General features: G+C 44.3%; 1 protein-coding gene, 1 long non-coding RNA gene and 1 pseudogene across 3 annotated transcripts in view; 1 reads left to right on the top strand and 2 right to left on the bottom strand.

Moving 5' to 3' along the window:
• The window catches only part of LOC309792796, a 468580-nt gene that overhangs the window by 346259 nt on the left and 109087 nt on the right, over positions 1-13234 (bottom strand). The gene's annotated exons all lie outside the window — the stretch shown is intronic.
• The window catches only part of FLT3 (fms related receptor tyrosine kinase 3), a 79428-nt gene that overhangs the window by 56630 nt on the left and 9564 nt on the right, over positions 1-13234 (top strand). The window contains exons 13-19 of the mRNA XM_082602621.1: positions 805-911; positions 998-1130; positions 1220-1324; positions 4859-4969; positions 5984-6137; positions 7930-8012; positions 10016-10143. Of these exons, the coding sequence (XP_082458747.1) occupies positions 805-911; positions 998-1130; positions 1220-1324; positions 4859-4969; positions 5984-6137; positions 7930-8012; positions 10016-10143 (821 nt within the window). The remainder of the gene's footprint in view (positions 1-804; positions 912-997; positions 1131-1219; positions 1325-4858; positions 4970-5983; positions 6138-7929; positions 8013-10015; positions 10144-13234) is intronic.
• Positions 11386-13170, bottom strand: LOC309792465 (large ribosomal subunit protein eL29-like; annotated as a pseudogene). Its single transcript has 2 exons — positions 13167-13170; positions 11386-12155 (listed from the first exon to the last, which is right to left on the bottom strand). The product of its transcript is annotated as a large ribosomal subunit protein eL29-like (transcript).

The following is a 13234-nucleotide window of genomic DNA, read 5'->3' as shown; positions in this document are numbered from 1 at the left end:
TCTACTGACATTGTGACTCAGGAATTCAAGTGATGTGGGTAGCACCATAAGCTCCCAGGATAATGAACATCTACCAAGAAATCCAGCTCTAGGGAAACAGATTTAGTAATTTGGAGTCTCTACCACTTTCCATTTTGGTTAGTCTCCTCATTTGCCTTTAGCTTGCCGTTGTATCATTTTTGGTTTGATATTTAGAGCCCTCCTAAATTAAGCAATTCTGAAACCTGACCACCTACACTAATGGTTCAAAATCACCAGCGTCCCCAAACTAACTTCCCCACATTCGTATGACAGCTTCATAGTGGGAACACAAATTTCTTTTTTTTTTTTTTAATTGAGGTATAGTTGGTTTACAAAGTTGTTTTAGTTTCTGATGTACAGCTAAGTGATGCAGTTTTATATAAATATATATACATTCTTTTTCAGATTCTTTTCCATTATAGTTTATTACAAAATATTGAATATAGTTCCCTGTGCTATACAGTAGGGCTGTGTTGTTTATCTAGTTTATATATAGTAGACGAACATCTTTTTTTATCTGACTTTCACATCCTGTGGGTTTAAATAGATGTAATTCTTAAAACCCCTAGTAAATGATTTTTTAAAATGGGTTCAGAATCATTTAAAATTTTCTGGGAAGGAGTCGTTCTTTATATGAACGTGGCCTGATTTTCTGTGGGGATAGCGTATTAGTCGAGGGCTTGTAGGTTCCGCAGACAGGATGTGAGACGCTGTAACGAGCATTCTGCTACAGTATCCACTGGGAATTCTCATCCACTGCTCCTTGATGCTCTTCCCTTGCAGGCCCCTTCCCTTTCATCCAGGACAACATCTCATTCTATGCAACAATTGGCCTCTGTCTTCCCTTTATTGCTGTGTTAACCATGCTAATTTGTCACAAGTACAAAAAGGTAAAAGCAAAGGTAAAACGTCATCATTGTGTCCCATTTCTGAAGAACTCTCTATGGTTAATCGACTCATTATTTCATCTCTGAAGCAATTTCGGTACGAAAGCCAGCTACAGATGGTGCAGGTGACCGGCTCTCTGGATAATGAGTACTTCTACATTGATTTCAGAGAATACGAATATGATCTCAAATGGGAGTTTCCAAGAGAAAATTTAGAATTTGGTAAGAATCAGATGTTCCAAATGTTTCTGTCGAGTTTCCTTCTTGTTGGAAAATCTTCAACATGCACTCACTCACCACGTGTCTTGCAGGGAAGGTCCTGGGATCGGGTGCTTTTGGGAAAGTGATGAATGCAACCGCCTATGGAATCAGTAAGACAGGGGTCTCCATCCAGGTCGCAGTCAAAATGCTGAAAGGTATGGTTACATCGATCAATAGCCACAGCGATGCACAAAGAGGGGAGGTGCCGCCTCCCACCTCCTCTTTTCCATCATTGCTATGGTAACTGCTTGCCATCCTTCAAAGCTACAAAGGGAGCGAGTTGGGGTGGGTGTCAACTAAGTCATGAATATAAAATACGAGTCGTGAACACAAAACTCCACCTCTTCTTCCTCTTCTCTCTTTGTTTAGGTTTTTTCAGCCTCAATATTTGGGGATACCATTGCTACAGGCAGCTGTGTGTCTTACATTTCGACACAGACCCTGGATAGAGGAGGGAATCGGCGCCTTCTGTACCACTTCCCACTCATTTCTCATCCGCTGCCACCTGGCTCTCCCGAACCTCCTCCCCTTAGTATCACTCACTTAGCAAGAGCGCCCCCAGCAGACTTTGGCTAAGCGATCAGTGACCACCACCTCCACCATCACCGTGAACCAAGCCTAATGGGCATTTCTTGAATTTTTAGCATAAATTGGCACGATTGTCTGTTCCCTCCATCTTTATTGTGCTTTCTTCCTTTGGTTTCCATGTCACCATATTCTTCTGGTTTCCTCCTACCCCTCTGACTGCTTCACAGTCCTTTGCTGGGCCCTCATCTTCTCACCCAGCTTTTCACCCAACAGAATTCCTGAAGACTTGCTCCTGGGTCCCTTTCCCTTTTCACTCTGCACGCTCATGGGCTGTCTCAGCTTACCCGTGACCTCATCCCATGTACCAGTGGTTCTCACGATTGCACCTCCCTTCTGAGCTTCAGGTTATGTCCAAGTGCTTGGACGTCTCCAGAGTCCCTTGAAGTCAGCTTATCCAAAGTGGACTCCTCCAACCCTGGCTCTCTGTCAGCCCTCCCTCTCTCACTGATTGGTTGCGAGTACCAATGACCGGCCATGTGCCACCCAGGCAGGCCAACCAGAAACCTAGGACGGACTCATCCTTGAAACCATCCTCATTCTAATTCCCTGTAGGCTATTCCCGTCAGGCTTCCTGCCTAGTGCCTCTTGAGTTCATCCTCTTTTCTCTTAACCTCTGTTACTACCACCCAGACTAAGTCTATCCCTTCCGAATGGATGCACTAGCCTTCCAAGCAACTACCCTATATGGACTCTTACCTCCTTTTGGATTCTGAAGCCCAAGTGATGGTTATGAAATGCAAAGCAGAGCGTATGATTTTCCTGCTTAACCTTTCCAGTTGCTTTTAATTTCTCCTGAACAGTCCACACAGCCCAGCACGACGTGGCTGCAGCTCGCCTTTCCCCTCTCACCCCAGTGCTGCAGCACAGCCGGCTCTCAGTTCCTCTGGAGCGCCGTGCTCCCTCCCACGTCAGGGCCTTTGCACAGGTCATCCTTCCGCTTCCGCTTCCCCTTTCACGTCTTTATCTCCTGCTCCTCCTGTAGATCTCAGCTCAAATACCACTTGCTCAGGGAAGCCTTCTCTCACGCCACAGATGAGCTCAAGTTCCTTGCTAGATCCTATATCCCAGCTCTCTGTGGGCTTTTTTCCCCCATAAAGTTGATCACAACTACAATTCCATGTTTGTTTAATTATTTAACTAATGTCTTAGCTGCCTCAGTAGTCTGTAAGCCTCATGAGGGTGGGTCTGTATGTTTTGCTATGCTGTCCTCTTTCTTGATCTTGGCCCATCCTGTTTTCAGGATGGCATGTTCTTCCTCATCCTTCCCACTGTGAATTCACCTGGTTAACTCCTAGTTTCCCTCAGGTCTCAGCATAGACATTTGGTGTCCCCTTCCCCACCCTCCCTCAGGCTGGGTTAGGTGTCCCTCGTCTGTGGGATAGCACCCCTACTTTCATTTGCCATGTGGCATTTATTTTTTATTTTTATTTATTTTTGATTGAAGTATAGTTGATTTACAATGTTGTATTAGTTTCTGCTGTACAACAAAGTGATTCAATTATACATATGTATACATTCTTTTTTATATTTTTTTCCATTATGGTTTATCACAGGATATTGATTATAGTTCCCTGTGCTCTACAGTAGGACCTTGTTGTGTTTCCGTTCTATATATAATAGTTTGCATCTGCTAATCCCAAACTCCCAATCCCTCCCTCCCCCACCCCCCTCCCTCTTGGCAACTATAAGTCTGTTCTTTATGTCTGTGAGTCTGTTTCTGTTTCATAGATAGGTTTATTTGTGCCATGTGACATTTATGACACTATATTATAATTGTTCATTTACCTGTCTCCCCTTTCAAGGAGGCTCTAAGCTCCAGGAAGACAGGGGCTGTGTCCTTCTATCATTTATTCCCCCAAGGCCTGACACATTGCCTCATACACAGCAGGCATTCAATAAATACTTGTTGAATGAATGAATGAATGAAAGTCAGGTAGTGGTATATGAAAGTGCTTTGAAAGAGTTAAGCACACTGTAAAAATATATTCTTTTGGTCATGAGGAACAAGACATGGACAACTGAAAGCCACGAATCCCTATAAAACATGAGGCAGTGGAATACCTGAGGTACAGTGGGTCCCAGTGGACACAGTGAAGGATGTCACTCCCAGGCCAAGAAGTTGGAAATTAGGATGCCCCTGAGAGCTCACACAAGTCAAAACAGATGACATCAAAGCTCTGGGAAAGCCACATAAAGGCTACATGTCTTCCAGGACAAAATAATGACACCTGGAAATAGCTAATCAAATCTCCATTGAATGTAAAGAAAAGTTACTCTATCTGTAAGAAAGAATATGTTAACAGATGGGGGGGTGTGCCTGGAGAGGGAGGCCCAGTGACCTTGCCCTTGCCTCTAGGGCTCCAGCACCCTCCCGGGCAGGGGTGTCCTGACCACCTGGGCCCATTGGCCTCAATGACAGGAGACCTTTGAGTTCACCAATAAGTACCTCCATGCTCTACTTCTAAGCAAGATGATGAATACAATTTGCCAAGCTCTCTAGACTTACTCCAGGGAGAGTAAGTGGATACATTCTAGCCTACCCAGCAGTTCTGTTCCTCATGATCAATTAGGGAGTCTCTTGAGAACTTGGTCAGTGGGACTTGGTCTTCTTTGACCTTCTCACCATGGGATCCACTAACAAATTTAAGATTCTAGACCTGAGGGTCACAGGCTGGAACCAACCAGCCTCGCTGACATTCCCATCTTGTCACTCTATAACTTCAACAAATAAAAGTGTCAAAAAAAAAAAAGTATGTTTCTCCCTTCAGCATATTTATTAACTTCAACTGTGGAGGAAAATCATGTATTATTATTATTTTGTTTTATTTTATTTTTTAAGGGTCAATTATAAAGATTTTTATTTTGTAGGTAGAGGAAAGTCCAGTAGAAAGGCACATTATTTGGTTCAACTTTCATGGTACAATCTTTGAAATTCTGCCTTAAAACACAGGGTATTATTATTCAAAATGTATGTATTATTGTATGTATTTTAAAACTTTTATGCAAATCTACTCTGAACTGAGGAAAATTTTAATTTATTGAATAACCTAAAATACCTAATTTACTTCCATTTTACATTTGTAATGCCCTGCCATTGACAGAAAAAGCAGACAGCTCGGAAAGAGAGGCTCTCATGTCTGAACTCAAAATGATGACCCACCTGGGCAGCCATGAGAATATTGTGAATCTGCTGGGGGCTTGCACCCTGTCAGGTAACCAGTTCCCACTAAGAACACCTAATCAAAAACGTTTTAGCCTGAAGACATAAAGGGCATTTGTTCTCGTGTTTCTCTCGTTCTCTCAGTCACAGGGTGGGCCCCCAAACCCAAGTGGGATAGGACACACCTCACTCTAGAGTCAGATGGGTCAGTGTAGACAATGCCTGTCTTCATTGGGATGAGCCACATATTCTAACTTACTTAAAGGGACTTCCCTGGTGGTTCAGTGGTTAGGATTCTGGGCTTTCACTGCCTTGGCCCAGGTTCAATCCCTGGTCGGGGAACTAAGATCCTGCAAGCCATGTGACACAGCCAAAAAAAACCCACAATAATAATAACAACGCTGCAAGTACATTTTGTGGTGTCTCTCTACCTGCTCAGAGGGTACTTCTCCCTGGCTGTGGAGCTGACCCAGATGCAGTGCTGAGCTGCGCAGCTTGGCCGTGGCCCTAACTGAGCTGCTTCATGTAAGGCGTAGCCAAGGAGGGGTTTCAAACTCTATTCTCCCAGAATCCAACAGAGCATGTGCTCTGATTCTCTCACTTCTGCCTAGAAGCACCCGAACCCTGTGCCCAAGGGTCATTCCTTCTGGGACAGCCAGCCGGGCACTGGGACAGAGAAATAAAGAGAAAATGGATTTAACAGGTGGCTAGGGATGTATTTCTCCCTCCTTGGGTAAACCACAAATCAGCTTATATTTACCAAGTGCTCACAACGCAGTCAACATATTATTCCCAGTTGCAAACTGGAGAAGTTAGGTGGCCAGTGGTTCTTGGTGAGGCCACACGGGCCAAAGTGGAAGGCAACAAGAGACAGCTTTCCAAGAAGTTTGAGCAAAAATCTGAAATTGAATTTAAAGTCCAAGAAGAGATAGGTTTAGAGAGTTCTGTACTCTTCCCAAGTCAGGGGAGAAGGGAGTTCTCGTAGAGTACGGTTTCTGCCACACAGATGTCTGAAAAAAATTATTTGGTGTCTGTATACCTAGCATTAAAACTGTCACTATTTCAGGACCAATTTACTTGATTTTTGAATATTGTTGCTATGGCGACCTTCTCAACTATCTAAGAAGTAAAAGAGAAAAATTTCATAGGACGTGGACGGAGATTTTCAAGGAACATAATTTCAGCTTTTATCCCACTTTCCAATCACCCCCTAATTCCAGGTAAGAGACTGGGTCACAGTTTCATAATCATACATTACAGAACAGACAAAGTATGATGGTTAAGCAAACCCCACTGGCCAGTTTCTAAAGGCCATCCTCCAGCATTTTGTGTGGTCTGTGGGTTCTAAGACCTAGAAAACTCTCTTATCTTTGTTATAGTTTCCCTGTTGAACCATGAGGCTTTCCCTCTCCTATAGTACAGGTACTGTAACTGAACCAATTCTGTCCACCGGCGCCTAATCACATCCTAGACATATATTCAGTTTTAGGAAAGGTGCATTATTCAATATGTCAGGCCTCCTGGCTGACACATGGGTATTGGTAGAAAGAATGAACCCCTTTCCCAAAGCCCTTGATATATTCATAGAAAGTAGTGCAGGTCCTGGGAGTATTGCACAAAAGAGCTCTAAATGCATAAATCGGATTTTTAAAAATTAGGATGGATTGATTGACGTAATGATGGGGACAAAATTAAGTAGTGGTAACATTTGTCTCTATGCTCTGCCTTGTATGTTCTGCCATCTGTGGGATCCTGAGTGACTCTCAGTCCCAAGAGGGCTGTAGCTTTGGTGGGATGCTCGTCCTCATCTTTGGAAATTTCCTGCTAATTACCTGAACATCATAGCTCGATGACACCCTTCTCTGAATGAATTCACAGGCACTCTGATAGAATGAGTCCTCAAGCCACAGTGCATCCCCTAGTTCCCTCCTACATGAACGCTCTCCCTTTTTCTAAGTGCGGATTTGTCAGCGACTGTTAGCTTTACTGGGGGACTTTTGGAGGATCCGTTTGAGATTCCTTGTGTTCTGAGCATGTAAGTTTCAGCTCACACCTCTGGCCTTTTAATACTGAGACAGAGACCAGCATCTTAACACCAGGGACCCCATGGAAACCCCATGCGTGTCTTTGTGCAGCTGCCCTTAATCATTTCACACCAAACTTCCCTTTTACACTCGTTTCTCAGTTCATATTCCCAAACTGAGAGGATTCTATAATGTCATCCGAATTCTAGAACAGAGAATCTGTGTGTGACCAGGACTCTGTGGTTAGTGACAACAATGCTGGTCACTCAGTGCCTTTGATTCATTCCAGTCACTGGGTATTAAACACACTGAAGCAATTACTTTTGGAATATTTGTGGTCTGAAAGCATTAAGCTATTTTCTAAAGATGTGGACATTGTAATTGGGGTCAACTATTATGCTGGAATAAACTGAATCATTGTCTGTATATAATGTATACAAAATTCCTCAGTGAAGAGTTCTATATTATACACAGTAAAAGAGATCTTCCTTATTACTGTTTATTAATTTCACAGGAAAAAGGAATGAGCTTTACAAAGGCCAACTTGGAAAAAAAAAGGATGACGAAACACTAAAAGACTCTATAGAAGATCTATAATACATGGACTTTTATAGGGAAAGTCACACTCTTTGTTAGCGTCGTGATTTCAGCAAATCATATTTATCTCACCCAGCCTAGCTTTTCTTTTATAAAATGTGACTTTGACACCCAGCTTGTAGGGTTGTGGGAAGGACTGAGTGAGGTCCTCTTTGAACCGTAAGATTCCATACAGGTAACAGGGATCACTCTTATCCTTGTTCGACAGACAGGCTCAGTTACACAGATGTGTTTAATGTCCACACACACTAAAAGGACTAGTTGATGCCATGCTATTAATTTAAAAGCCCATTTATAATTGGAATTCATTTATTTGATGAATTCTAGTTTTTCTAATAAAATGTCTACTCAGAAGAAGAACGTAAATAATGAAATAACTTTTTTTTAATAGTATGCCTGGTTCAAGAGAAGTCCAAATACACCCGGACTCAGATCCTGTCTCAGGGTTCAATGGGAATTCATTTCAATCCGAAGGTAATATTTTATTCGAAATAGTAGCACTTCCAAATAGAAATGGATACAAGAGTTCTGTGTTAGCTATTTTTAAAAAGTGTGTAAATGCAAAAGCATGTTTATCTTTGCTAATGTCATCTATACGCTTTATTAATGCATATTTGCTTTAAAGAATTTTTAAAAAATAAATTTATTTATGGCTGCATTGGGTCTTTGTTGCTATGACTGGACTTTCTCTAGTTGTGGAGAGCGGGGGCTACTCTTCATTGCAGTGCGCGGGCTTCTCACTGCAGTGGCTTCTCTTGTTGCGGAACACGGGCTCTAGGCACGTGGGCTTCAGTAGTTGTGGCTCGTGGGCTCTAGAGCGCAGGCTCAGTAGTTGTGGCGCACGGGCTTAGTTGCTCCTCAGCATGTGGGATCTTCCCAGACCAGGGATCGAACGGTGTCCCCTGCATTGGCAGGCGGATTCTTAACCACTACACCACCAGGGAAGTCCCAATGCATATTTACTTTAAAGGTAGTGAAAAGCCACCAGTTTAGTAGTGTGAATTTTTTTTTAAGGAATTTTGCCTTAAATTTTAAAAAATTTTTATTTATTTATTTGTTTGTTTGTTTATGGCTGTGTTGGCTCTTCGTTTCTGTGCGAGGGCTTTCTCTAGTTGTGGCAAGCGGGGGCCACTCCTCATCGCGGTGCGCGGGCCTCTCACTATGACGGCCTCTCTTGTTGCGGAGCACAGGCTCCAGACGCGCAGGCTCAGTAGTTGTGGCTCACGGGGCTAGTTGCTCCGCGGCATGTGGGATCTTCCCAGACCAGGGCTCGAACCTGTGTCCCCTGAATTGGCAGGCGGACTCTCAACCACTGCGCCACCAGGGAAGCCCTAGTAGTGTGAATTTTATGTCAATGTTTCTACTAATAAACACTGAGAGCTATTTTATTTGATCAGGTTATTCTTTTTAAAAGTCATAAATTGGGACTTTCCTGGCAGTTCAGTTGTTCAGACTCTGCGCTTCCACTGCAGGGGGCATGTGTTCAATTCCTGGTTGGGGAACTAAGATCCCACAAGCCACACAGTGCGGCAAAAAAAAAAAAAAAAAAAAAAATTAACTAGAAGAACATTAAGGACTTCCCTGGTGGCGCAGTGGTTAAGAATCTGCCTGCCAATGCAGGGGACACGGGTTCGAGCCCTGGTCCAGGAAGATCCCACACGCCGCGGAGCAATGAAGCCCCTGCGCCATAAGCCCCTGCGCCACAACTACTGAAGCCCGAGCGCCTAGATCCCGTGCTCCGCAATAAGAGAAACCACCGCAATGAGAAGCCCGCGCACAGCAACGAAGAGTAGCCCCCGCTCGCCGCAACTAGAGAAAGCCCGCGCGCAGTAACGAAGACCCAACGCAGCCGTAAATAAATAAATTTATTATAAAAAAAAATTTTAGTGGCGTCACACACACAATGAGGAGTTTCATTCCCCTTTAAAAAAAAAAGAACATTAAGTGCACAAACAGCTCATAAAATGTAGTAGATAATTGGTACTTCTTTTCCCAGTGTGACAAAACTGCCTAGTGCAAAAGAAACCCCTGACTCATCCCAGAGAGCTGGAGAATTCACTCCTCTAACCGAAGAGAACCTTTAGGTGACACTTCCTGGGCTGAACAGTTCTCTGCATAACTAGGTTAGCCCTGGTGCCACCAGGAAGGTGATGTCGTAGTTCCATTTGCACATGAGGTGCTTACAGAGATTTGTAAGACAACTTCTTTTCTTTTTTTCAATTGAAGTATAGCCGATGTACAATATTATAAGTTACAGGTATACTATATGGTGATTCACAATTTTAAAGGTTGTACTCCATTTATAGTCATTATAGAATATCAGCTATATTCCCTGTGTTGTGCAGTATATCCTTGTAGCTTATTTTATACCTACTAGTTTGTACCTCGAAGTCCCCTTCCCCTATCTTGCCCCTCCCCCTTCCATAAGGCAGCTTCTTTGTATTTTGGCAAAAATGAGGACCAGTTGTATTTTACAGATGAAATTGAATACGAAAACCAAAAAAGGCTGGAGGAAGAAGAGGACTTGAATGTACTTACCTTTGAAGATCTTCTTTGCTTTGCATATCAAGTGGCCAAAGGAATGGAATTTCTGGAATTTAAGTCGGTAAGCTCCTTTTAAAAACGAAACTCACAATACCAACAACAAGAAGATAATTTTGAAGAAGAGATGTGGGGTTTTCTTTTTTTCTTGTTTATTTTAACTTGCAACTCCTTTCCCTCCCGTTCACAGTTGGAGTCACCTAGGATGTTACATGGGCTCTTGGCTAATTATAGTATAAAGGTCAGGGATCCCTTATAAAACGATGGTTATCACAGCCCTCCCAGACGGTCCAAAGTCCCTGAAGCTTCCAGAAGTCCTCAGGAATCCCTCCTCAAAACCAGGTGTAGCCCTGTCGGGCAGTCACTTCAGGTTGTTTAGACTGTGTCCTACCTTTGACCCAGGGGGTGAGCGGAGGCTCAAATCCCGGGTGCCCTTCAGGCCAAGCCAGCTGTGCAAGGCACCGGTGTCTCTTTCGAGAGTTTGCTGTGGGCTGGCAGCAGCCTGTGGGTCTGCTAATCCCAGATCCACTGGGGCTGTGATGTGAAGACCTCAGGGCCCCCTCACGCCGTGGACTCTACCCCGGTTTTGCATTCTTTCTAAAATATTCTTTCAGTCCTGCTCTTCTCTGACATTTCAGACGTCTGCTGCCTGTGAACCGATTTCCGCCATTCGTGTGGCTACTTCCTGTTCTCGTTTTCTTCCCTTCCATTACTTCTCTTTATTTCCCCAACGTTTTCCTCTCCTTTTCCCTTTGGGCTCCTAGCCTCTACCTCTCCCTCCTCCACTGCCCTCTCTTGGCCTCCTCTCTCCTCTTTCTCCCTGAATTTGGAAAGAGTAATTTCAGCTGTATTTTTCTTTTTCTTTAAAAAAGTACAGTCTCCAATATAACGTATTACATCAATTATATCCCAGTTTTAAGAAAAAGATTAATGTGAAATAGATCAATAGCTTTGAAGAACAAGAAAAAAATTCTATTCAGGAGAGCAACCAAACCATGAAACAGGTTAAGATAAACAAGAAATACCTAAGATCTGTTTCTTTCATGAAGAAACCTGTGAAACTTGATTAAAGGGCAAAAAGGAAGACCTGAATAAGTGAGTTCTGTTTTGTTCATATGGGAGAGATTCACCGTTTAAAAGAAAAGTCAGTTCTCACCAGATTAATCTGTGTATTTCTCACAACCCCAGTTAGAATCCCAAGTTTTTTTTTTCACTCATGGATATTGAAAGTACGTGTTGCTGTCTTTCATTTCTCTCTCCCTTTCTTTCTTCCTTCCTTCCTCCCTCCCTCCCTCTCTTCTTTCTTCCTTTCTCTCTCTCTCTTTTCTTTCTTTCTTTCTTTCTCTTTCTTTCTTTCTTTCTTTCTTTCCCTCCTTCCCTCCCTCCCTTTCTTCCTTTTTACTGACAGATCCTGCCTCAGGTTTATTTGTACCAATAGCACAGGAGGACACCAGCCCCATGCAGACAGCAGCCCAGGGGTCACACCAGTCCTTCTGTTCCCACATTGGCAGATAAAGGCCTCTATTCCGGAGCCTTTGTGAGGGCCTAGGTATCTTTGGGAGCCTGAGCCGGAGCCGGAGCCGGAGCCGCAGCTGCAGGCTTGGCCTTGGTTTGAGCCTTGGCCTGGGCCTTTGGCCAGCAGAACCTGAGACCCTTGGCGATGCGGGAACGTTTCTTGAGCTTGGGGTGGGCAATATAGGCAAGCTGACTGAGCTTGTGGCTGCTCCCTTTGGGACCTTGGGTTTGGCCTCCTTGGGCTTTACGAGAGCCTTGACAGCTTCAGCAGTGCGCACGTGGCCCTGGCGTTGCTGGCCTGAATCTTCTTCAGGCCCTTCTTGTTGTGCTTCTTGGCAGAGGGCATGTTCCTCGGGAACTCAGGGTCCACCCCCTTAAGAGATAGTTGTGATCAGGGTTTCTTGATGCCATTTCCGTGCCATTTTGGGGACTGGCTGTGCGTGCTGTGGTTCTTGGACTTGGCCACGTCTGCACCGGGGCCCACAGATCCCGAAGCACCTGGGACGGAAGAGAAAGAGCCGCCGTCTTTACTTTTCTTTTCCACAGTTGGGCGTCCTCGTACTTGCTCAACAGTGAAAAGAATCACTGTCTCAGAATCCTTCCCCACCCCAGTCCCCGGACACTTTCCTCTCCTCGTGTTTCCTGCCGGCTGCTGGAGTATGTCTCCTCTCTCACCTCTGCGTCTACAGTAGCACTGTCCCCAGTTTCTTTACAGGCATTGAAAGCATCTGCCTAGACGGTCCAGCCCGGTTGCTGCCTGTAGTTAAGTAAATTCTCAAACTACTCACGATTGGAGGTCAAGGGGCACTGCCTTTTCTCCCCCTGGGCTTGTGATAATAAGAATGTTTTGAAGTTTATCTGGTTTCTTGCAACTCTCTCCCATTTTTCCTTTAGGCCGTCCCGTTCTCTAATTGCGTTAAGTGGGGGCTACTCTTCGTTGTGGTGCGCGGGCTTCTTATTGCGGTGGCTTCTCATTATGGAGCACGGGCTCTAGGGCGCATGGGCTTCAGTAGTTGTGGCCCACGGACTCAGTAGTTGTGGCTTTCAGGCTCTAGAGCGCAGGCTCAGTAGTTGTGGTGCACAGGCTTAGTTGTTCCACGGCATGTGGGATCTTCCTGGACTAGGGCTTGAACCCGTGTCCCCTGCATTGTCAGGCAGATTCTTAACCACTGAGCCACCAGGGAAGTCCCTGTTCCTTTTAAAATCTTCCTCTGTGGAGTTAATTTTCTTGCCAAACCACTCGAATTAAAGTCACGTCATCTCTCAATTCAGGAACTGTTTCTAATTCCACCTTAGTCAACCTTCCCAAACTTCTAGTATTTTCCCTCTTTTTTTAATATTATGCCAGTATATTGCCAAAGGTATTTTCCCATCAGAAAAGACATTGTCTCCACCCCACAGAAGAGTGCTCTGAAAACCCCTTTAGAGGCCCTGCTGCTGTGTCTCTTATTTATAGCAAGATATGCACCTTGCTAGGGTTGACCTGCTTTCTCAGAACCTGGCCCCTTTGGCCTCTGGGAATGTTCCCTAAGCAGCACCAACGGCTGAAGAATTGTTCACGCACTTAGTTACACATCGTGATGATTGCTCAGGGCCCAGTAAAGATAAGACACCTCGAGGAACTACAGTTTTGTCATCTG

This window comes from Mesoplodon mirus (assembly GCF_964341445.2).
Source record: "Mesoplodon mirus genome assembly, chromosome: 17".
Taxonomy (NCBI): Eukaryota; Metazoa; Chordata; class Mammalia; order Artiodactyla; family Ziphiidae; genus Mesoplodon; species Mesoplodon mirus.
The sequence above is the reverse complement of the archived record's forward strand: the minus strand, read 5'-3'. Positions and strand labels throughout refer to the sequence as shown.